The sequence below is a fragment of the Oncorhynchus clarkii genome, chromosome 2 (assembly GCF_045791955.1).
Source record: "Oncorhynchus clarkii lewisi isolate Uvic-CL-2024 chromosome 2, UVic_Ocla_1.0, whole genome shotgun sequence".
Classification (NCBI taxonomy): Eukaryota; Metazoa; Chordata; class Actinopteri; order Salmoniformes; family Salmonidae; genus Oncorhynchus; species Oncorhynchus clarkii.
In genome coordinates, this window is record NC_092148.1 from 59,536,034 (window position 1) to 59,561,850 (window position 25,817).

At 42.4% G+C, this 25,817-nt stretch overlaps 3 protein-coding genes and 1 pseudogene across 3 annotated transcripts in view; 3 read left to right on the plus strand and 1 right to left on the minus strand.

The window, feature by feature from the left end:
• On the plus strand, nt 1-8,560 carry LOC139370977 (tyrosine aminotransferase-like). Its single transcript, XM_071110924.1, has 12 exons — nt 1-229; nt 1,069-1,352; nt 1,468-1,572; nt 1,984-2,051; nt 2,204-2,362; nt 3,213-3,351; nt 3,459-3,511; nt 5,898-6,050; nt 7,120-7,248; nt 7,389-7,472; nt 7,570-7,668; nt 7,791-8,560. The coding sequence occupies exons 2-12, from the start codon at nt 1,076-1,078 to the stop codon at nt 7,929-7,931; spliced, it is 1,407 nt and encodes a 468-aa protein (XP_070967025.1). The 5' UTR covers nt 1-229; nt 1,069-1,075; the 3' UTR covers nt 7,932-8,560.
• Nucleotides 8,329-11,933, plus strand: LOC139377795 (aldo-keto reductase 1B-like; annotated as a pseudogene).
• LOC139370969 (kelch-like family member 36) lies at nt 11,039-21,617 on the minus strand. The gene is made up of 4 exons (XM_071110910.1): nt 21,095-21,617; nt 19,910-20,983; nt 13,854-14,011; nt 11,039-13,592 (listed from the first exon to the last, which is right to left on the minus strand). Exons 1-4 carry the CDS (start codon nt 21,152-21,154, stop codon nt 13,019-13,021), a joined length of 1,866 nt encoding a protein of 621 aa, XP_070967011.1. The 5' UTR covers nt 21,155-21,617; the 3' UTR covers nt 11,039-13,018.
• Nucleotides 21,618-22,189: 572 nt separating this feature from the next.
• LOC139370983 (coactosin-like protein) overlaps nt 22,190-25,817 on the plus strand; it is a 12,011-nt gene continuing 8,383 nt past the window's right edge. The window contains exons 1-2 of the mRNA XM_071110938.1: nt 22,190-22,648; nt 23,179-23,261. Coding sequence (XP_070967039.1) covers nt 22,572-22,648; nt 23,179-23,261 — 160 coding nt within the window. The 5' untranslated portion in view covers nt 22,190-22,571. The remainder of the gene's footprint in view (nt 22,649-23,178; nt 23,262-25,817) is intronic.

Sequence of the window (25,817 nt, forward strand, 5' to 3'; positions counted from 1 at the left end):
ACAGTTAAACCCAAACCTTGAGGTGTTTCACATTTTTGGGAATGGTGTAACAGGCGTGTATGGCACAACACTCAGTCTCCACCAATGAAGTGATGGGCAGGGTTCAACACCCATTTTCGGGGGCTTGCTATAAAGCTGGTTTATAACAGACTTATCAGTATAAGTACATATAGAGTATTTTGCCTGAATTCCTTCATTTGGAGTGCGAAATTATTTTGAGATTGTAAAGGTATTTAAACATTATTTTGTCATTTAAATGTATGATTACGCATTTAACTACCCGTTGCAAGTAAATATCAAATGTATTAACAGGAAATTTAAAATCCTCTACGGGTCAAATTTATTATGACCAATTATTTAAGGTATAGCTCGCATGTTTATTATTACGCATGCAGAAACAAATATTACCTTATTTAAAAGAGATGCCTAAAGGCACTGTCGTTTCAGAATATTTGTTGTTTTTGTCTTATTTCAATTTTCTTATGTTTCTCATATTTTTGGGATAACTCAACGAGTTGATTAAATGATTAGATTTTATTAGGTTAAATTTACGTTAATTAGGTTGATAATTTATTGTTCTTGCGTGATGTAAATGTGTTTTACTTCTTAGCGTATGGATTTTACAATGCATGTATTTATACTGGCTTGTGATAAGATAGCCATTGATAGACTTGTCCAAGTCCGATCAGTAGATGGCTCTTCATTAGGCCACCTTAATGTTCAACTGCGCGCATATCTTCATTTCATTTCAGAACAGTAAGCGCAGCGCGTTTGAGTTCAATCTGGATTTTATAGACATGGCACCTGTTGAATTTACATGGGTAATTGAACATCTGGGCTAGCCTACTTCTCTGCACTGATGTTTAATTATCCAACAAGTTTATTTGCAGTTTTCCAATGTATTATTTGTATATTCATTCATAATATTAGTATAGTATAGTATTTTCTTTGTATGATATTTTTCAAAAAAAATGCAATGCAGGAATTATTCATCGAAATCTATTTGTTTTCCCTATCCTTTTCTCCCAATTTGACTTTTCTTCCTATCACTTCCATCTGGAGCTGCAGTTGCAACATGGAGGACAATTCCTATGTGGTCAAAATGAATGGGAATGGTGTCAATGAGAATAATTCTCTCAATGGCGTCAATGGAAAAGGTCTTAATGGGAATGGTATCCAACATAAGACTGTGAAAGGCAGTGTTAATAAATCCAAGCAGAAGAGCCGCAGGCAGAGATGGAACATCCGGCCCTCAGAGATGTCAATCAACACCTTGAATCCCATCCGTGCCATTGTGGACGGGATGAAGCTCACACCCAACCCCGAGAAGCCCATGATTGCTCTATCCATTGGTGAGATGCTACACCACTATCTTATTTGCATATACTCCGTGTGTTCACTTGTGATGTGCAGTTGTCCAGAATTATGTTTCTTATGTACTCCTTTGTCTTCCTGTCACACCATCAGGGGACCCTACAGTGTTCGGGAACCTGCCTACCGATGAAAAAGTTACCCAGGCCTTGAAGGATGCCATTGACTCAAACAAATACAACGGCTATGCTCCGTCTGTTGGTAAGACTCATGCAAACCCTTTATCACAGCACCAACACTTCAAAAAGCTTGTCAAGTGCAAAAAACGAAAAAAAAAGGATAGAGTGAGATGTTGTAAAATTAGATTTTTTTTGTAAAGAAAATTACATGGTAATTGAGAAGATATGAGATGAGGCACAGCTAAAAGGGGAGTTGGGTGACTTGCAAGGGGTTGAGAGGTTGGATGTTATTAATGGAATTTCGGTCAGGGAAGTTAAGAGAGCTAGGTGAAATAGGGCCATTTACCTGTCTGCAGATGAACTGAATAGGTTCCCCGCAGTGATTGATGATGATTGTAGCTCTAATGCATGCGAAATCTCCCTTTGTCCCAGCAGACTACTGAATACAGTATACAATACAAAATATTAGCTGTTGTCTTCTACTCATCGACAGGTTATCAGAAGAGCAGAGATGTGGTGGCAAACTTCTACAGTTGCCCCGAGGCCCCCTTGGAGGCAGAGGTGCGTTTACCTGACTCATCCTTTATCTGCTTTTCCTCGTTTAAACTTTATTTTTCTTCACCATATATTCACTTCTGTCTCCCTACTGTAACTTTTCCCCAGAACTAGAGGACATACAGACCTCTAAAAATCTCTTGTTATCTTCCTTGCAGGATGTGGTTCTGACCAGTGGCTGCAGCCAGGCTATAGATCTGGCCATCACGGTGCTGTGTAACCCTGGAGACAACATCCTAATCCCCTGCCCTGGATTCTCCCTCTACAAGACTTTGGCTGTGTCTCTGGGCATCCAGGTCAAACTGTACAACCTGCTGGTGAGTACTGGAGGAAGAGGGGAGGGATTCAAATGGGAGGAGGAGTGACAAAAATAGAGGGAGAAGGAACAAAATAGAGGGAAAATAAAGCAAACAAAGAAAAAGCGGGTTGATGTAGATTTTTTTTGTGAAGAGAAAGAGAGAGGGAGAGAGCAAGGGCGGGTCAAAATATATTGTTGAAAGCGAAAGAGAGTTCTTCACCAGTGAGTTCTTCCTCACTGCAAATCTGGCACTTATAAATCACATTGGATACTTTCTTTACTTTAGGCTTACACACACACACACACACACACACACACACACACACACACACACACACACACACACACACACACACACACACACACACACACACACACACACACAGACATACCACATACATACAAATACATAAATACTTGGAGCTGCATATCATTTTGAATTTAATTACATCCATAACAAATATGAACAACATTTCAAAACTGAATTCAGGTCACTCTGGGACACAGTTGTATGTCGTGACTCTTGAGGTCATTGTGTTTACATGACAACTGCACACAATTTAAAGAGCTGCTACTGAGCCACCTTACAGAGCTCCCATTAAACCAACCAACTCTCAAACCAAATGAGTTTATAGTCAGACTACTCGTCTCAGGGTGCAGTCCTAGCTTCCGTCATTAGCGTTTTATGTCTAGTCATTGGCCTCTGCTAGCTGCCACCGCCCGAGACAGAGGTATGTGTGATGAGGGAACTAAGAGATCAAAGGTCAGTTGAGATAGTTAGGGCAGTGCAGAATCTGCAGATAGTTTTGTGTGTTTTCAAGTGCATGTGCTTGCTCTCTGCCTCATAGTGGCTTTGTCTGTCCTTGCAGCCAGAGAAGTCTTGGGAGGTCGATCTTCAGCACATGGAAAGCCTGATCGATGACAGGACAACCTGCCTGATCATCAACAATCCTTCCAACCCTTGCGGCTCTGTCTACAGTAAAGAGCACCTAAAGAATGTCCTCTCTGGTGAGCTCTGTTCATTCACCCCCTGAGCCACAGTGTTCCCTCTCACTGTAGCAAAATATAAGGATTTATTCTAAAACAAGTGTGACTGTGTCTATTCTCTTATCTAGTTGCCTCCAAAAATTGCATCCCAGTCCTGGCTGATGAGATCTATGGTGACATGGTGAGTTCAAGACACACACAGAAGCCCTCTCAGAAACAAACACAACACAGACAAACACTCATACAGACTAATAGAGAACTGCCATTGTGTCTGCTGCATAAAAGGAGATGATAATGTATTGTCTTCTGGCATTGAGGAGATATTGAGCTTACTAGGGTCTAACACAGGGTGGATTGGGTTATGGTGGTCTATGGAGGTGTGGTGGAGTACAGTAATAGCCAGGTCAATCATCCAGGAGGAGGCTTCTAGTTCTGGGGTATGGCCTACGTGCTGGCCACTGGCCCTCATGTAATACATATTACCAGCGAGGCACATTCTTTAACATTCTGTAACAGGGAGGTTTTCCCTGGCTCAGCTCTGCTGGGTATCCGAGGAGACCTGCCTGACACGTCCACATCAGCACTGGGGGGATTAGGGGTGTCACAGGCTGAATGCAGGGCTGGCAGTGGCAGGGCAACAGTGCTGGGGTTAGGTCAGCCAGGGCAAGTGAAGGATGAGCCACAGAGGAAATACTGTAGTAGTGCTGAGGGATTAGTGCTTTTTGAGGACAGTTCGGTTTCGTTTAAAAAAAATAATAATTTCGGTTTCAATTACTTCTTTAAACATTAAAAGCACTATGTGGGTTGAATGCTGTAACAACACAGAATAAAACAGTGAATCAAAGTTCCATGATGCTTATCACATATAAACCATCATTTATTCACATTACTTTAATAAAATATTTCAGTTGTTGTGTACATTACATTTGTTTTATTTGATTACTTTATAATTTAATTCCAAGTCATCATCTCATCTCTATAGAGCTGCTGCTGACAAAATTACTATATTGTAGTTCTTCAAAGTAAATAAGGCATACTTTTATGCCTGCTGAATACCAACTATCAATCACTTAGATCATGTATTTTCAGGTATAGATACCTCGTGAAGCAGCAGCTGCTCTCTGTACCACCTCAAAATTGTCAGTAGGCGCTCCTCTGCTCTGCTTTGAGGGTTGGAATTAGTTTAGTAATTTCCGAGAGTTGTTATAAGATTTTTGGGGGATAATTTAAGGTATTGGAATTTGTTTTTAGCATTGTTGGGTGTTAAACAGCATATATTTTTTAAATTGACATTCTGTAAGGTGTTTTAAGATGTGTTTAATAGGAGAACAGTATTTTTGCAGTATTGCTTGATGAGATTTACAAGAAATCTGTGTTTTTTATGATTAGTCCCTGTGAGAATGGAGAGAGGTGGTTGGGGTGATTTGTGAATCCTTTAGGGGGGGGGGGGGGGGGGGGGGGGGTGATTGGGGTTGTTGAGTGCATAAATCACATGAGCTCTGAATCCACCAATGTCTCACTCAGTACAACAGAAGAACTCAGAATAACTGTGCACTTTTTCCACGTGTTTGCGATTAATGCAGATGTGAGGGTAGTATAGTACGAGAGAGGGTGGGGGGTGTTTAGGGGCTTCGTGGAGGCATGACGTGTCTGGGCAGCATCAGTTCCATCTCACGGTTAGAGGGGAATGTTTGGCAAGCACCAGGCTCTTTCCCTAAGGGCCCCTGTGGGCTCCTCTCTGTGGAAAAAGCCTATCGCTCACGAGAGTTTAGAGTGGTGCCAAAAATGCTCTGTTTGTAAATTAGGTCTGAGGTGAGGTTTAAGATGAGCTTTTTCTGAACTGTCAGTCACTGTGCTTTGACCAATAGGATGCGGGACGGATCCCAAACGCGACGTCAAGGCCTCATCTCTAATGAAAGCCAGCTTCTAACAATTACTGTACCAGCCCATCTGGAGTTATTTAACTTCTTAAAAAATGTGTAATTGGATTACAGTTACATACTCAAAAACAGCTTAATACATTTTGAATTACCCAATTTAAAATCAAGATGAGGGCTGCAAGTGTTTTCCTCAAACACACTGAAATGGCAGATTTTGAACATCTTTGAAAGTTGTGCTGAGCCACAGATTTCCCCTCTATTCTGATCTATTTGAATCTCCAAAACTGCCAAATTATCTTTCCTTGGTTGCTTTTCGCAGAAAGGTATTTTAATCAAAAAGATCAGTCCCACTAAACATCAGGGTCTTTGTGTCAAAAGGACATTTTTGATTAGTCAACACAGCTCTACCATTTTCCCTTCCCAAGCTGGCCTTCAATCAGATTTATCTTGGATCCGTCTCATCTGTTGCATTTCCTTTTTTACTGGCCACAATCTGCTTGGTGGCTGGGTGTATTTTTCAAGACATTTGCCCAACCCTGAGTGTACTGCTCTATAGTGTGGATAGACTATACATGTATCACTATGTAAAAACACTTTCCCTTTAGTGTAAACTAACACTGATGATTTGACATTGTCCTCTACAGTGCTTTGTATTAATATGAGCGTTTACTGTATCTCCATTATCAGGTGTTTCCAGGTTGCAAGTACCAATCTATGGCGTCCCTCAGCAGTGATGTACCCATCCTGGCATGTGGCGGTCTGGCCAAGAGATGGTTGGTTCCTGGCTGGAGGATGGGCTGGATCCTCATTCATGACCGGAATCAAATCTTCGGGAAAGAGGTAAGTCCTTCAGCCTCTCACTAATTGCATATGTAAGGTCCAGTTTATCTATACACATACAATACACTACACCAGTGTTCCCTAACTGACAGGGTGATTTTACATGGTCCCAGAGGTTTTCTGAGCAAAATCTTTATTCGTTTGTATTCACATTTTATTGTTGGACGTAAAACACTGTAAAAAACGCCAACAAATCAGGTCCAAGTGATTTTAATTTTGGAAATCTGTTCCAAAGTATTCCCACACATCATAGAGAGATATACACTGAGTATACAAACATTAAGAACACCTGCTCTTTCCATTGACATGGACTGACCAGGTGAATCCAGGTGAAAGCTATGATCCCTTATTGATGTCACTTGTTAAATCCACTTCAATCAGTGTAGATGAAGTAGAGGAGACAGGTTAAAGAAGGATTTTTAAGCCTTGAGACAATTGAGACATGGATTGTGTATTCTGAGAGTGAATGGGCTGGACAAAGTATTTAAGTGCCTTTGAACGGGGTATGATAGTAGGTGCCAGGTGCATCGGTTTATGTTAAGAACTGCAATGCTGCTGGGTTTTTCAAGCTCAACAGTTTCCTGTGTGTATCAAGAATGGTCCACCACCCAAAGGACATCCAGCCTACTTGACACAACTGTGGGAAGCATTGGAGTCGACATGGGCCAGAATCCCTGTGGAGTGCTTTTGACACCTTGTAGAGTCCATGCCCAGACGAATTGAGGCTGTTCTGAGGGGAAAAGGGGGGGGGTGCAACTCCATATTAGGAAGGTGTAATGTTTGGTATACTCAGTGTGTGTGATTGTACACAAATGTAAGCAAGGTTTGAAATTATTATTTTAGTCAAATATTATATCTGTTTGGGCTTCTTGCGGTCAATTTGCAGTCTACAAATTATTTGTAATTATGTTTCGTCCCCCTGACCATCTGTTCAAGAAAAGATCATGTCTGAATCTGCTTGATGTTCCCTGCACTACACCAATATTCACACAGTTTAATTAGTCTGTGCATGTCCTCTGGGGTTTGAATCACTTCTTATGTATCTAATGTGTTTCTCTTCTGCGTTTAGATTCGTCAGGGTTTGGTTAAGCTTAGCCAGAGGATTCTGGGTGCCTGCACCATTGTCCAGGGGGCGATAGAGAGCATCCTGAACGACACGCCCCAGGAGTTTTACTACAGAACCATCAGTTTCCTCAAGGTGAGTCCCCCTCCCCTGATCCTTCCCCAATTACTTTATTTACAGATGGTAGTAGTCTAACATATTGGCGTATCTGGATATCTGTCTGTAGGACTGTCCTACTGACTTGTCTATTGACTGGTTTCCTGCTTCTTTCTCAGTCAAACTCAGAGATCTGTTTCTCTGAACTGTCCACTGTTCCTGGGCTGACCCCTGTGCTGCCAGCAGGAGCCATGTACCTCATGGTGAGTCTCACGTGTTCAGAATTCTTGGTGTGGAGTTGGTAGGTGGGGAGATAATAGAACAGACCAGGATACTTAGTGTGTGTCTTGGCATTTCTAGGTGGGGATTGAGATGGAACACTTCCCAGAGTTCCAGAATGATGTGCAGTTCACTGAGCGTCTGGTGACTGAGCAGTCCGTCTTCTGCCTGCCTGCTACGGTAAAACATCACACACATCTATCCATCCATCCATCCATCTAATGGTCTCATCCATCCTTTTTGTCCACCAAAGGTGGAGAAATGTCCTTGTTCTGTCTTTTACAACTCTTCTCTCCCTGCAGGCATTTGAGTACCCAAATTACTTCCGGATCGTGGTGACCGTACCAGAGGAGATGATGGTGGAGGCATGTGCACGGATCCGGGAGTTTTGCCAGCGCCACTACAGACCCTGCAGCCAAGACAGAAACGAGCTGGACCAATGAGAGACAGCCTGGGAGAGAGGGAGGGAGACCAGAGAGTATGGATGTAGTAAGGGACAAAAGTGAATGTGAAAAAAAGAGAACGGGAAGAGAGCGAGTGAAAGAAAGAAGAGGAACTAGGGAAGAGGAATGAGAAAATTATGTTGCACTGCAGGAGCAAAGGATTTAGTCATGTAATTGGTGCTCGTCCATCTTTGGTAACTTCAATTTATGAGCAGACCTGATATTTATATTTTGTACGGCCATTTTATGTTAAACTTACTTTGACTAATTATTTGGCTTCATGGTTGTACCAATTCTCAAGGCTCCAATGTTACTTTATATGTTGGGTCGACCAAAACCCCATTGGGCCTATAGAACCAGGGACCGGGGGTTTACCCACCCCTTTGTTCAAACCATGATGGGGTTAATGGTTGGGTTGATCCTACCAGGAAAACAAATGGAACTCAAGCACCAGCAGATTACATACAGTGCTTTCCATAGTCTGTGTTACATACTTTTTCTTGCTAGGATTATGATGCTCAACCAAAACCTTTGCTATCTACTTGTTAATCTACCTTCATGTAATATTGAATGTTATTTTTTTTTATGTGAAAAAGTTATTTAAACCAAAGTAAAGCTATGAAATACCTGTTTGTTTGTTGTGACTCATTAGCTCATGGTAATATAAAAACTAAATCAAAGGATGTATCCACTAATTTATTGATTATAGTTTGTTATTGAGGCCTACACCCAATCCAGACATGGGGATTTGACCTGAGCTGACCTGTCCATCAGTAAAGTCATGTAACAGCTTAAGGGTTGAATCAGTCCAGAATGGGGATGGACATGGTTAGGGTTTCACTCACTGGTCCTTTGTCTTTGACACACCTGCATGTACCCAGTGTTTATGATCAGGTGTACATCTTCAAAAGACTTCAAGATAATTAAAACATTAAAACATGCACACGATGTTGAATGACTTCAGTCTTGAGCTGTTGTCATTTCATACATTGTTTATTCAGTACTCTTACAGATTTTCTGCCAGAACTTTCTCTTACACTAATGTTATACCCCCTAGAAAGATCTCGAATCACCTTCAGTTTCAAAGCGCTATGAAGGCTCTCTTGGATTTAAAGAAAACAAACATCCTCGCAAATAATACATATTGCATTGGAATACTTCCCATCTTACTACACACAGATACATTTATCAGTTTGACTATTTGTACTGTAGATACACTTGTGGTTCAATGGTATGCTTCTCAAGATGATTGTAAAACATGAAAAATCAGTGTGATGACTGACTAGCATGAAATCATTCATTGCTGATACTAGAGCACAATCTACTGTTTGATATATGAATTGCAGCCTTGGACCATACTGAGCAGATTCAACATGGTCACATTGTTTGTCCTCCAGGACCTGCATACCGGAATGTATTTTCATTACACTACCAAAAACTTTAAATTTAATCTACACTATTGTACAATATCACATATATCGCATAGTGCATCTGCCTATGTAATCTCACACCTTTCCTACCACATATTGTTTGGGCATGAGGATCCTGTAGTCTAGGTCTACAGTGTTTCCCCTCTGAAAAAAATGTCCCTTAAGACATTCCCCTGAGTCTTTACAACAGCCCTTGTTTCCCGAGTGCACACAAAAATACACAATAGTGGTGAAGTACTTCTTACATTGTTCAATGGTTAACTGGAATGATAAGGATGCGAGAGAGCAAGAGAAACAAGTCCCCGAGTGACCTGCAGCTGGACAATCTGGACCTGGTGCACTTCTCTGTAGGACTGAAGGTGGGATTACAGTACATTTACATTTTAGCAGACACTCTCATCCAGAGCAATTTACAGTAGCGAGTACATACATTTTAATACGTTTTTCATAATGGTCCCCCATGGGACTCGAACCCACAACCCTGGCACTTCCCATGCTCTACCAACTGAGCTACACAGAACCACATACACATAGACACTGGCACAAATAATCACATGGATGATACAGGGACTAATGGTCTCTACTGATACCGTTCTTGACATTTTAATAACAAATCTCTGTGTGAGTTCACATCTTTTAAATTGCTTCTAGAAAGTGTGTGATGAGCCCTATGACAGGTGGAGAAATGCTCACCACTGACACTATCTGGACCTGTGGAAGGTCAGAACATTATCTTATCCCCTTCTCTTTATCAACATAATTATACTGTATCTCATAGCAGCAAAACGGTTTGTCTTTCTTTCTTCGTGGGCTATGTTTGATATCTTCAAGTGTGGAGTATTGCCATGCCTGTCCTGTAATGCTGTGCAGGATGGAGGCCTTGCAGGCCTCAGGGAAGGTGAAGAGTATTGGTGTCCAACTTCAACGTCCTCCAACTGGAGAGACTGTTCTCTGTGGCCAAGGTTTCCCCTGCAGTTAACCAGGTACTCAATAAGACTTTAACCTGCTACTAAAGCAACATTCTGATATTATGAATACCTTAATAATGCATTATACCTCACTTCTTTAACCAGCTCATACATCCAGCACAGTGTACAGTTAACTGTGTTTATGCATGGATGCTACATGTGTAAACAGGTGTGTGTTTACCTTGCTGAAAGAGTGTGTGGGTGTTGTTAATGGGTCCGAGGGGAGGAGACAAGAATGGACAACAGCCGAAAGAGCGTTTTGACAGGTCTGTCATATCATCTCTCTCTCCTCTCCTGCAGGTGGCGCTGCATCCCTATCTGGTCCAGTCTAACCTGGCGGATTTCTGCAAGTCTCGCAACAATACCCTCAACGCCTACAGACCCTTTGGTTCCCCTAGGCCTAGAAGACCCAAAACACGTGAGTCCTCCTGATAATAACATGTATAGGGGAGAGTTTGGTAAATTTAGCCATTTTTTACATTCAGCATCACTCCGTCAAGGCAAATATAGCATTCTTTCTAACAAATACTCAACATGTGTATCCTAAGAAATAACCAGAAATCATGTAAATGTTAGTTTTGAAAACCCAGCTTGTCCCAAAAAAGTGGTCTCTTAGCGCAACTTACTCCAGGTATGAGGTGAGTGGAGCCGAGCACAGGGTAAGTTAAGCCGCCTACAAATTTCTGTACTGAATGAAATATTACCACCATTCTTTTTAAAACCATGTCTATCTTTATTTCCCAAACACAATTCAACACAATCACAGTCACTTTTTTTGTATTTGAATCATTTTGAGCATCTTTGAACACAGGGTTAACACCTAACAAACACTTTGTACTTTTTAAAAACACTTTCAACATATGCCAGGCCCTGTTGTTACCTCATATCCTAGCGATAATGCCTTACATTACACCTGGGAAGAAATCACTTCAATTTGCTCAACTTTCAATTTGCTCAACTTACGCCAAGGCAAACATTTTGACTATATTAGCCAACACAGCTACAAGGATGCACTTTCATGCTAGGTTAAGGGCCTCATATTTATGGATAGAAAAATCTTAAAACTATCTAATTGATTTAGATACAAGCATCATGAAATCTCTTAACACAATACATATTTTTTAAATTTAACTTGCTTTCAACTTATTCCATGTAGTTTCTTCCTTCACAGACTCCATGAAATGATGACCTCTTCTTAAATATTTGGTCAAATTATACATTTCGTGTACAATTTCCCAGAAACAAGGGAGGCTTAACTTCACCCCATTCTCCCCTACAGTAGCAACTTTACTATGATCCTGCACTATATGACTCTATCCTGCACTTTTTGACACTCAGTAATCATCCCTCTCTACCTTTCAAAAGTTGATTGTGTCAATACTTCCTGCAGTCACTGTGGAGACACTGATCCCGAGAAGCTGCTGAAGCACCAACGGAGCCTTGCTCAGGTTAGAATAGAGTTCTGGTAGAAACCCAAATCTGAAGTGTATGCGTCTTCAGGGAGTGTGTGTGTTGTTTCAGGTGGTGCTGAGGGATCATATGCAGCAGTGTATTGCATTGATCCCCAAGAGTGTCAAAACCAACCACATTCTGGAAAACACTAAGGTGAACTTTCTCTAACCCAATATAGATTATATTTCCTTATTTGACCTACATATGGCTCTTGCAGAATCATACTATGAGTTCATATCAAGTCCAGTTTGAGCAATATGACTGATTAAATTAGGAATCAGTCTTTGTGCTATAGTTTGATCAAAGTCAGGTCAATGTCTTGGTAGATCAATATTGTTATTAACTAAACTTTCACACACACTACTAACTCACTACATAAATCTATGGAGATGTATTAATTCTGACAATCATTGAAAAAGGGTGCAGTGAGAAGTCAAATGGGAAGTGTGTTGTCTGCAGATCTTTGACTTCTGAGGAGGACACTGAAAGGACTGGATTGAGGCTAGAAGTCCTGCATCAGACATGCGAGACAGGGTTCACCCTTCCTTATACAAATACTTAATGCTCTTCTACACATCAATAATTCCATGTAGAGAACAACTGCTCCTACCCTGACATAATGCTATGTTTCGGTTCTTCAGATTGAAGTATCATCCAATGACAGTCCCTGAGGATCAGCCATTTGAGACAAGAGACAGAGAAGTCACTTGGGGATAAGATAACTGCTTCTCAACCTGATGTTAACAAGGCCAGACTACTATCCAGCTCCTCATCAACATCAGCAGCATACACCTGCAAATGGTCGTCTACCAGTGTTAATTGTTTCCCTGTAAGGTGACACTTTGATGATAAATGAAAACGTAGCACTTAAGGTAAAGAACAGATGTTGCGGTTGTTTTTTTGCTGGCTTGATTTGAATAAGTGTGTCAACACTGCCCTTTCTGCCTGATTCTGATGGAACTCAGTAGTTCTTAATTCATAACTCAAACAAAACGTTTAGGTTAGAACACATAGATTATGCTTTAATTGTAATACTAAGCAAATCAAAGACATTTTTCACACAATCCCCAGTGTTAGGCATGTTGGAAGCCTTCACAAACCAGCTGATACAGAACCAGTCCTATTGTGTGCTTTTGTGCTTTTAGAGATGATATTATATGTAATCCACTGACAGTTCCATTGGTAGTTACACAGCTCTCTTCACCCCTTCCATCCCCTGCAGTCCTCTGTATCCTCTTTAGTTGGGTTGGGTGGGGTGATGCCTGCCTTTCCCCTTGTGTCCTGCCCTCTTCCTGTCTGGGCTGCAGGGCTGGGGTCTCACTGAGCACACACAGGCTGAAGCCCCTGCGATGCGTTTTGGCAGGTCTGGTCCCCGCACCCACTGGCCCTTGTCAGGGTCAAACACCTGTGTGGCCTGTGAGAACACCATGCTCTCCCAGCTGTAGCCTCCCAGCACATATATCTTACCCCCCCAGACCCCACAGCCTGCCTCACTGTTAGGCTGGAGGAGGGGGGCTATACGGGTCCACTGTTCACTCTGGGGGTCAAATGCCTCCACTGCCAGGATGTCAAAACGATCAATGCTCTCCTCGTGGTCATCACTGCCCCCGACTGCATAGATGAGGTGGTGAAGTGACGTCATGCAGTGCCACCCCCGTGCCGATGACATGGCCTGGCGCTCCACCCAGATGTCTCCTCCTCGGGGGTCGTAGCTCAACACGTCTCGCCGGTATGGCCCAATCTGATAGTCATGGCCACCTGAGATATAGACCACTCCTTTATCAGATGTGCCTGCATGGCCATAGGTGAACCTGCAGAGACATGGAGAAGAGAGGAACAGGTGAGAGAAAGGGCTTTGATGTGAGCTGTGCCAGTCTGCCAGCTAAGGCGGCATAATAGTTATTGTAGGTCTATTGGGAACCGTGACATAACATTGAGCTGTCCCTAGAGGTAGAGTGTTGTTCTCATTACTCTGTTGTCTTGCTGCTTAACAGGTGGAATTAATATCAGATGGACAGGAGTACAGGTAACCCTTTGGGAGATCATTATAGAGGAATAGTGTTAGTTCGCACCTGGGCAGTCCTGCTACGTATGTCCAGCAGTCGTCTGCAGGGCTGTACACCTCCACTGACGACAGAGCCCCATTATCATTACGCCCTCCCACAGCGATCAGACACTCCCCAACGGCTCCCAGGTAGAAATCCACACGCCGCTGATTCATTGGGGCACTCTAGAGTAAAGATGACACATAATTGGAGACATTTTCAAAATGTTAGGTTGGGTTGCAGCAGAGCTGGGATAACTACAGTTTTAACTATGTTTTGGAGGTGACTACAACTATTATAATACAGATCCCCAGAAAGAAACTCGTTTTTAAAACTATTTGAATACAGATCTCAGGAAGTTACTATTTTTCAGAAACTATGCCTTCAACTAATAGCAGGGTTGTATCTAGAACTGCATGTGGAAGATAAAAATAGAAAGAATAAAACACAAATCTCCTATACTATTCCAATCTGACAGGCATGTATTGTTTAGATCAAATATGACTATCTGAACATTCTGTAAATGTCATTTATCTTGAATGTCCATTGCCTCAGATGTACATAATCAAACAAAATGCAACTATATTTTGTACAGATACAAAATAAATACGTTGTGATGTTCAACTACTGTATGAGTCTTTCAACATGCCACTGAAAAGGTGGAAAATTGCAATTCATGTTATAATACAGCAGAGAAATTCCAAGCCGTAGGCAAACATTGCAAATGGCAAGTTGGATGCTTAGCAAAAACAACTTCGAAACTCTGTCCATCTGAGGGGAAGTGTTCTTGTCTCAAACACAATACAGTCGTGGTCAAAAGTTTTGAGAATGACACATATATTAATTTCCACAAGGTTTGCTGCTTCAGTGTCTTTAGATATTTTTGTCAGATGTTACTATGGAATACTGAAGTATAATTACAAGCATTTCATAAGTGTCAAAGGCTTTTATTGACAATTAAATTAAGTTGATGCAAAGAGTCAATATTTGCACTGTTGACCCTTCTTTTTCAAGACCTCTGCAATCCGCCCTGGCATGCTGTCTTCTGGGCCTCATCCTGACTGATGGCAGCCCATTCTTGCATAATCAATGCTTGGAGTTGGTCAGAATTTGTGGGGTTTTGTTTGACCACAAATTCTGAATGGGATTAAGGCCTGGAGAGTTTCCTGGCCATGGACCCAAAATATCGATGTTTTGTTCCCCGAGCCACTTAGTTATCACTTTTGCCTTATGGCAAGGTGCTCCATCATGCTGGAAAAGGCATTGTTCGTCACCATACTGTTCCTGGATGGTTGGAAGAAGTAGCTCCCGGAGGATGTGTTGGTACCATTCTTTATTCATGGCTGTGTTCTTAGGCAAAATTGTGAGTGAGCCCACTCCCTTGGCTGAGAAGCAACCTCACACATGAATGGTCTCAGGATGCTTTACTGTTGGCATGACACAGGTCTGATGGTAGCGCTCACCTTGTCTTCTCAAGACAAGCTTTTTTTTGGATGCCCCAAACAAATCGGAAAGGGGGTTCATCAGAGAAAATGACTTTACCCCAGTCCTCAGCAGTCCAATCTCTGTACCTTTTGCCGAATATCACTCTGTCCCTGATGTTTTTCCTGGAGAGAAGTGGCTTCTTTGCTGCCCTTCTTGACGCCAGGCCATACTCCAAAAGTCTTCGCCTCACTGTGCGTGCAGATTAGCGGTCAACCGATTAATCGGAATGGCCAATTAATTGGGGCCGATTTCAAGTTTTCATAACAATCGGAAATCGGTATTTTGGGCGCCCTTTTTTTTAAACCTTTATTTAACTAAGCAAGTCAGTTAAGAACACATTCTTATTTTCAATGATGGCCTAGGAACGGTGGGTTAACTGCCTCGTTCAGGGGCAGAACGACAGATTTGCACCGTGTCAGCTCGGGGGATCCAATCTTGCAACCTTACAGTTAACTAGTCCAACGCAATAACGACCTGCCTCTCTCTCGTTGAACTCCACAAGGAGACTGTTACGCGAATGCAGTAAGCCAAGGTAAGTTTTTTTTTTGGTCCTCCAATAAATCGGTATCGGCATTTTTTGGTCCTCCAATAATCGGTATCGGCATTTTTTGGTCCTCCAATAATCGGTATCGGCATTTTTTGGTCCTCCAATAATCGGTATCGGCATTTTTTGGTCCTCCAATAATCGGTATCGGCATTTTTTGGTCCTCCAATAATCGGTATCGGCATTTTTTGGTCCTCCAATAATCGGTATCGGCATTTTTTGGTCCTCCAATAATCGGTATCGGCATTTTTTGGTCCTCCAATAATCGGTATCGGCATTTTTTGGTCCTCCAATAATCGGTATCGGCATTTTTTGGTCCTCCAATAATCGGTATCGGCATTTTTTGGTCCTCCAATAATCGGTATCGGCATTTTTTGGTCCTCCAATAATCGGTATCGGCAATTTTTGGTCCTCCAATAATCGGTATCGGCATTTTTTGGTCCTCCAATAATCGGTATCGGCATTTTTTGGTCCTCCAATAATCGGTATCGGCATTTTTTGGTCCTCCAATAATCGGCATCGGCTTTTTTGGTCCTCCAATAATCGGCATCGGCTTTTTTGGTCCTCCAATAAATCGGCATCGGCTTTTTTTTTTTGGGCCTCCAATAATCGGCATCGGCTTTTTTTTTTTGGGCCTCCAATAAATCGGCATCGGCTTTTTTTTTTGGGGCCTCCAATAAATCGGCATCGGCTTTTTTTTTTTGGTCCTCCAATAAATCGGCACCGGCTTTTTTTTTTGGTCCTCCAATAAATCGGCACCGGCTTTTTTTTTTTGGTCCTCCAATAAATCGGCACCGGCTTTTTTTTTTTGGTCCTCCAATAAATCGGCACCGGCTTTTTTTTTTTGGTCCTCCAATAAATCGGCACCGGCTTTTTTTTTTTGGTCCTCCAATAATCGGTATCGGCTTTTTTTGGTCCTCCAATAATCGGCATCGGCTTTTTTTTGGGTCCTCCAATAAATCGGCATCAGCTTTTTTTTTTGGTCCTCCAATAATCGGTATCGGCTTTTTTTGGTCCTCCAATAATCGGTATCGTTTTTTTTTTGGTCCTCCAATAATCGGTATCGTTTTTTTTTGGTCCTCCAATAAATCGGCATCGGGTTTTTTTTTTGGTCCTCCAATAATCGGTATCGGCTTTTTTGGTCCTCCAATAATCGGTATCGGCGTTGAAAAATCATAAATCGGTCGACCTCTAGTGCAGATGCAACTTTAAGAGACGGTCCTGGCGCTTGCTGGACTTACCAGATGTCTGTAAAAACAATCGTACGCAAGCATAAACACTATGGGACCCTGCAGCCGTCATACCGCTCAGGAAGGAGACACATTCTGTCTCCTAGAGATGAACGTACTTTGGTGCGAAAATTGCAAATCAATCCCAGAACAACAGCAAATGACCTTGTGAAGATGCTGGAGGAAACAGGGAAAAAAAGGTTCTATATCCACAGTAAAACGAGTCCTATAAATTCGACATAACCTGAGGCCGCTCAGCAAGGAAGAAGCCACTGCTCCAAAACCGGCATACAAAAGCCAGACTACGTTTTTTGGAGAAATGTCCTCTGGTCTGATGACACAAAAATAGAACTGTTTGGCCATAATGACCATTGTTATGTTTGGAGGAAAAAGGGGGAGTCTTGCAAGCCGAAGAACTACATCCCAACCGTGAAGCACGGGGGTGGCAGCATCATGTTGTGGGGGTGCTTTGCTGCAGGAGGGACTGGTGAACTTCACAAAATAGATGGCATCCTGAGGGAGGAAAAGGATGTGGATATATTGAAGCAACATCTCAAGACATCCGTCAGGAAGTTAAAGCTTGGTCGCAAATGGGTCTTCCAAATGGACAATGACCCCAAGCATACTTCCAAAGTTGTAGCAAAATGGCTTAAGTACAACAAAGTCAATGTACATCACAAAGCCCTGAACTCTATCGTATAGAAAAATTTTGGGCAGAACTGAAAAAGCGTGTGCGAGCAAGGAGGCACACAAGCTCTGTCAGGAGGAATCGGCCATAATTCACCCAACTTATTGTGGGAAGCTTGTGGAAGGCTACCCGATACGTTTGACCCAAGTTAAACCATTTAAAGGCAATGCTACCAAATACTAATTGAGTGTATGTAAACTTCTGACCCACTGGGAATGTGATGAAAGAAAGAAAAGCTGAAATAAATCACTCTACTATTATTCTGACATTTCACATTCTTAAAATTAAGTGGTGATCCTACCTGACCAAAGACAGGGCATTTCTACTAGAATTAAAGGTCCGGAATTGTGAAAAACTGAGTTTAAATGTATTTGGCTAAGGTGTATGTAAACTTCCGACTTCAACTGTACAAACTAACATGATTTTCCACCTTCCTTGGCTGTAGTTGATTCAAGACTACAGTTTTTTGATATTTTGTTTCCTTTTGACACTTAGCCATATTTTGTTACCGTTAGCATTTTTAGTAACCCTTAACATTAAACTGTTCTTGTGCAATAAAAATGTAATTACTTTGAGCAATTTCATTAGCATGTTGTTACATAAAACTTTGGTAATTGCATTTTAATTGCATGGCAATGAGCTGAGTTTTTGTAACTACTGTACACAAGTGGAATAGTCACTGTTCCTTATGCTACATATGTAATAACTCATTATGCAATTATAAAGCAATTTACAAAGTCCAATGTAACAATGTTGCTATTGTAATAAAAGTTATTACACATGTATAACTTGATGTAAAGTGTTAATCTATTACTTCATCACTCATTTGCTAGTAATATTTGCTAGTCATTTTGTAAGCTGCAAAAGGGGTCTACTTTAATGTTGAGTTGACTGATTCCATTGTATACTTTAATGTTGAGGTGACTGATTACATTGTCTACTTTAATGTTGAGGTGACTGATTCCATTGTCTACTTTAATGTTGAGGTGATTCCATGTATTATAGGTTATATTAAGATTCATATCTGAGAGCCCTCCAAACCAAGCGCTAATGGTTATATATTTAGACTAATTCAACTAACCGTTGTTGTTTCTGGTTCTTCATAAAATATTTGGCAGCCATCAAATATATGTATTTTCAGTTTTCAAATAACTTGCATATATTCAAATACCTTTAAAAAGTATTTGTTTTTCTGAGACCTGTATTTAAATAGCAAAGAAAATAGTTGTCTTTTAGTTGAAAAAATAATAATACTATATTCGACACACACACAATTCGCACAGTAGGCCTTCCCCAACAGAAATCAGTCAATTGAAATACATTTATTAGGTCTTAATCTATGCATTTCACATGACTGGATATACAGATATGCTTTTGTTGGTCACAAAAGGTAAGCGTGTGTATCAGAAAACCAGTTAGTTTCTGGTGTGACCACCATTTGCCTCACACAGTGTGACACATCTCTGTCGCATAGAGTTGATCAGGCTGTTCATTGTGGCCTGTGGAATGTTGTCCCACTTCTCTTCAATGGCTCTGCGAAGTTGCTGGATATTGGTGATGACTAGAACATGGTGTCGTACACGTCGAGTCAGAGCATCCCAAACATGCTCAATGGGTGACATGTCTGGTGAGTATGCAGGCCATGGTGGAACTGGGACATTTTCAGCTTCCAGGAATTGTGTACAGATCCTTGCGACATGCATTATAATGCTGAAACAAAATTTGACATTTTAGTGGCCTTTTAATTGTCCCCAGCACAAGGTGCACCTGTGTAATGATGAACTATTTAATTAGGTTCTTGATAAACCACACCTATCAGGTGGATGGATTATCTTGACAAAGGGGAAATGCTCACTAACAGGGTTGTACATGTATTTTTTTTTAAATAAGCTTTTTGCGCATATATAACATTTCTGGGATCTTTTATTTCAGCTCATGAACCATGGGACCAACACTTTACAAGTTGCGTTTATATTTTTGCTCAGTGTACATGCAAGAACGAGCCAATAGGATCTCACCAACTCGTGCTTGGCTCTGCCCACCTCCTTGCTTGTTCTGCCCACTATGGTTAATTTGCTCTGATTGGAAACAATGCAGATAAGATATTTTAGTTAGTTACCAGTATCTTTGGCTTTACCTTGATCCACTGGTTGTCGCGGGGGTTGTAGCGGTACAGCAGGTTGCTGGCAGCATCACCTCCATTATCTCGTGATGAGCTGCCTCCAGCTGTGAAGATGAACCCCCCCAGTACAGCGACACAGTGGTGGCTCCTCTGTGCCGGGATCTGGGTCTCTACCATCCATTCACCAGAGTCTCCATCCAGCCAGCTAACATCTGCAGTCAGCTCCTCCCCGCGCTCTGACACTTCCCCACCCACCAGTAGGAGGCGCTCCTCCCCTCCTCGCAGCATGGTGCGGCCTGTCTGCAGCCCGGGCTGGGCGCTGGCCCTGTTGTGGTAGTTCAGAGCCTCCTCCACCAGCACCTCACAGTCTGCTTCCGGGGGCAGCAGGGCCTGTACGGCCGGGAGGACGCGCCCCACCAGATCACTGGCTGGCATTAGGGGGAAGCGTATGTGGGAGAGCAGCTGGCGGGCGTGTGCAGGGCGGTCAGGCATGTGGCTCAGCCACTGGAGAGCAGCCTGGAGCAGAGCCTGCTCATTCTCATGCTGGACCTGCCCACTGGCCAGGTAGGAGCTGAGCTTGGGCAGTCGGACATCCCTCAGGAAGCCTGGTGTGAAGGAGAGGGTCGCAAAGCGTTCCTGGATGAAGTGGTCAATGTAGGTGTCTAGTCTCTCCAGGCTGTAGAGCAGAGCCAGCTCCTGCAGGTATAGATAGTTCTCCTCACTCACCTCCTTCTCTAGGTACTGGCAGCAGAAGTCCACTGCCCTCCACACCTGCAGCAGGTGGGCTGTCTCCAGAACATAGTCAATGTTCCCTCCATCCAGAGGCAGCTCCCCACTGTAGAGGAAGTCCACCACAGCCTTAAGGCCGATGTAGGAAGCCCCCACCAGCTCCACCTCTGCCTGACGCTCCTCCCTCATGCCCAGGGTGAACATGGCCTGGAAGTAAGGGCTGGAGACAGCCAGCAGGGCACGGTGGGCTGGGATACGCTGCTCATCAGCCACCAGCACCATGTCACACAGCTGACCGTGCTGACGCTGCTCATTCAGACCCTGCAGGAGGAAGTCAGCTTGCTCAGCCCAACGGTACACCTGAGACACAGCAACAGGTAATATTACATGAAAAGTTAAACTTACTTAAAGGAAGTTGGTCAGGTAAGACAAAACTAAAACCAGCTTGATATGTCACATCATGCAACTAACCTTGGATGACTCAATTATCTGTTGAGGCCGTGAAACACGGCTTTGTCGTTCATTATCCATTGCGTTTTAGCAATTCAACACTATCTGAAAGACAGTGGAATTTGATGACGAATCGATATAATTCAGAGAAACCACAAGTGGAGTCACAACTTGGACTACACTAACTTTCGGGTTGTTTGTCAAAAAAAATAGACTGACATCATGCTACAAGGTATCACCTCACTTTGACGTGTAAGGGGAGGACGCTGGAAGACGTTGACTTCTTGTTACATTGTAGCAGCTATTCAACAACAGCGACTTTGAGATCCAACAGTAGGCTACATGTAGACAAGCAACGATCTACACGAGACGCTTTTATGTTCGACAGCTAAATGTATCGAGAAAAAATTTAACTGTGTTTAAATGTAGCACAGCATCACCCGTTGTTACAGCTTGCTTGACTCAAAAGCAGTTTTAAAATGTATTATTTAGTCGTTCAGTCGCAGCCATGATCTCATCCAGGAAGTAGCCGTAGACTGTCTGTGAATCCAACCAATCACAGGGCTAGTGCATGGGGCCCACTGATGAAAACGTCAAGCTATTGAACACAGATTTAAAAGGTTAGTTTGCGCGCTGCACTGCTAAAAGTGTTTCTCACCGCAAACAAATCCCTCAGTGCAGAAACGTTTAGTTTATATGCACCACTTTGATGCCTTTTCCAATTTGTCCTTATGAGACAAGTGATTTTATTCTATATATGTTGGGCTCATCAATTCATGGAGGGATGTGGTCATGCGGGTCCATTCTGGGGGTGTAGGGTGTAACTCAGGTTCCTGAAAATAGCAGATTTATGAGACAGCCATTGTAAAATGACTGTTTAGCGAGCCTATCACGCACGCGCGCTCTCTCTCTCTGTCCCACATATAGCTTGAAATAAATTACCTCTATCACTGTGTGTTCTAGGGCTATTATGGTTTATTATTTTTTTATTTATAATTGTATTTAATTAAATGAAATGTTATTTGTTATTGGAACGTTTAATTTTGGTTGATTGTGTTGCAGCAGGCTATTGTTCTCATGCATCGATTACATTAACATACCACAAGATGGCAGGATAGCGCAGTAAAACGGCAACAATAAAAAAGGGTGGATTTATTTGGCTGAATCCCTCAGTTGACCATTGGGAGGATGTGAATGCTGCGTATGGGGACATCGCCGCTCTAGTACGGCAACCTGATTGACAAACATCACCAACGCCCATAAACTGGATATAGGAAATGAATCGAGTCGTGAAAATAGTCTATTTCTCTGATAATTGAGAAAAGATACACCCTTTTCCGCGCACTGCTCGTGTAATAGCGCTTGTTCAATAGGGGCGCGTGATTTCAGACTATTGAGTCGTCTATTGTAGAACTCACGTTCTGCTCATTTTGGATTGTTCTTTTCGCGGTGTGCTTTCTTTCATCTCTAGGCTACTGTCCATTTGCGTCCACCCAAAATGGCAACAAGAATCGATAAAGAGGCTTGCAGGGAAGCGTATAACCTCGTCAGAGACGATAACACGGAGATAAACTGGTGAGTGTGTTTGACTTAGTTGTGCATAGGAAATTGTAAATCTGAGATTTTACACAGCATCCTAAGAATTGAGTTGAGTCTACATGTATAAAATCCATAACAATGGGTGGATGATCAAAGTGTGCACTTTTCATTCATTCACCCAGTGTTCAATTTTAACCATTGTTTCTCTCCTCCCTAAAAAATACCTATCTTAGTCTAATAATTCAGGGTACCGGGGCATGACTAACTTCCTTTGTCTATCGAAGAGGTACAGTGATAGTGACACGTATATGTTGACACAACACCGGACATGTCTGCCCCGCATTTGACACATCGGTTTTTGAATGATTAGCCTACTTTAGACTGGTCGTTACATTGTAATCCCATCCGATATATGTTTTATGATGGACGTGGACATGCATTAGTGGAGTAGACTGGCATAGAGGATCCCTGATCTTTTTGACAGACCGGGCCCAAATATTCAATTTGACATGTCTGTAAGGTCAGTGCATTTTAATTAATGTAGTGTGCATTTTATGTTCTTTTAGGGCAGCGTTTAAATATGAGGGCCATATGATTGTGCCGGCGGGCCAGGGGACTGATTATGAAGAATTCAAGAGTCAGTGCACAGGTAAGGCCAGGATTTCATTCATTTTTTGCGCCTATGCGGTTATTTCAAATTGACCACAATGTTCCTGCATAACGGCAATAAGCGCTGTAATAGATCACACACAACAGTTTCACGACTTGTTGAAAAAACATGTTGACACACCCTACTTGTAGAGAAATGCCAATGCCATCCTCATCTCTTTCATGTTGCTGAAATGGTCTATGACTCTGTCATACAGTAGCATACCTTTTTAGTGTTTGTTGTCCTAGGCTACCCAGCTAAAATGCTTACTCGCTGGACTAACTTCCTTTCATGGTTAATGATGAGCCAGTTAGTTAACATTAACCTCCTACTGTACATCTAGCTACATATTGAACTTCCATCCTCTACAGGCCAGGGGCACAATGTATGGTTGGATCAGAATTGCAATTATAATCATTGGCCAGTATAGAGAAGTAAAACCACAAGTCCAAATCCCTATCTCCATCCATGGTTAATTTAGTAAAGGGACAATGTTAGCTAGCTAGCTATCTAGCCAGCCGCCGGAGGACAACACAATGAGATGCAACAATGTGATGTGATTGGTGTGAAGACAAATCCAAACTGGCTTCCCTTGATGCTTTTTTTCTGGTGCGTCAGGACCATTTACAGTTGAGCTCACTGCTGATTTGCTATTATTTTTTTAACCAAGGGAGGCCAAATACTCTCTGGCTTCCCTTGCATTCAACGCTACGGGCGGCAACAATATAATACTATTTTTGACTAGACGGCATCAGATAGATGGGCTACAGAGACAGATGGGCCCTGTTTCTCGTTTCCACTGCTCTAGAGTCCAATGGCGGCGAGCTTTACACCACTCCAGCCAGCCGATTTGTATTTATCTTCATTTAACTAGACAAGTCAGTCAAGGACAAATTCTTATTTACAATGACTGCCTACCAAAAGGCCTCCTACGGGGGCTAAGATTAAAAATAAACTATAGGACAAGACGCACATCACGACAAGAGAGACCTAAGACAACAACCTAGTGTGGCAGCAAAACATGACAACACAGCATGGTAGCAACACCACATGACAACAACATGGTACAAACATTGTTAGGCGCAGACAACAGCACAAAGGCAAGAAGGTAATCAAATCAAATCAAATGTTATTTGTCACATACACATGGTTAGCAGATGTTAATGCGAGTGTAGCGAAATGCTTGTGCTTCTAGTTCCAACAATGCAGTAATAACCAACGAGTAATCTAACTAACAATTCCAAAACTACTACCTTATAAACACAAGTGTAAAGGGATAAAGAATATGTACATAAAGATATATGAATGAGTGATGGTACAGAGCAGCATAGGCAAGATGCAGTAGATGGTATCGAGTACAGTATATACATATGAGATAAGTAAGTAAACAAAGTGGCATAGTTTAAAGTGGCTAGTGATACATGTATTACATAAAGATGCAGTAGATGATATAGAGTACAGTATATACGTATACATATGAGATAAATAATGTAGGGTATGTAAACATTATATTAAGTAGCATTGTTTAAAGTGGCTAGTGATATATTTTACGTCAATTCCCATCAATTCCCATTATTAAAGTGGCTGGAGTTGAGTCAGTGTGTTGGCAGCAGCCACTCAATGTTAGTGGTGGCTGTTTAACAGTCTGATGGCCTTGAGATAGAAGCTGTTTTTCAGTCTCTCGGTCCCAGCTTTGATGCACCTGTACTGACCTCGCCTTCTGGATGATAGTGGGGTGAACAGGCAGTGGCTCGGGTGGTTGTTGTCCTTGATGATCTTTATGGCCTTCCTGTGACATCGGGTGGTGTAGGTGTCCTGGAGGGCAGGTAGTTTGCCCCCGGTGATGCGTTGTGCAGACCTCACTACCCTCTGGAGAGCCTTACGGTTGTGGGCGGAGCAGTTGCCATACCAGGCGGTGAAACAGCCCGACAGGATGCTCTCGATTGTGCATCTGTAGAAGTTTGTGAGTGCTTTTGGTGACAAGCCAAATTTCTTCAGATAGAGACAACAACCGATGCTTGGCATTGCCCATGGTGATCTTAGGTATGTGTGTGGCTGCTCTGCCATGGAAAGTCATTACAGGAAGCTCTCGACAAACAGTTCTTGTGCTGAAGTTGATTCCACAGGCAGTTTGGAACTTGGTAGTGAGTGTTGCAACCGAAGACAGATTATCTTTAGGCGCTTCAGCTCTCTGCGGTCCTGTTCTTTGAGCTTGTGTGGCTTACCACTTCGCGGGTTGCTCCTAGACGTTTCCACTTCACAATAACAGCACTTGCAGCTCTAGCAGGGGAGAAATTTGACGAACTGACTTGTTGGAAAGGTGGTATCTCATGACAGTGGTGCCACGTTGAAAGCTCTTCAGTAAGGCCATTCTACTGCCAATGTTTGTCTATGAAGATTGCATGGCTGTGTGCTCGATTTTATACACCTGTCAGCAACGGGTGTAGATGAAATAGCCAAATCCACTCATTTGAAGGGATGTCCACATACTTTTGTGTGTGTATATATAGTGTACGTTCAGCCTCTTGCAAATTTAAGAATAATTATGAAACACAG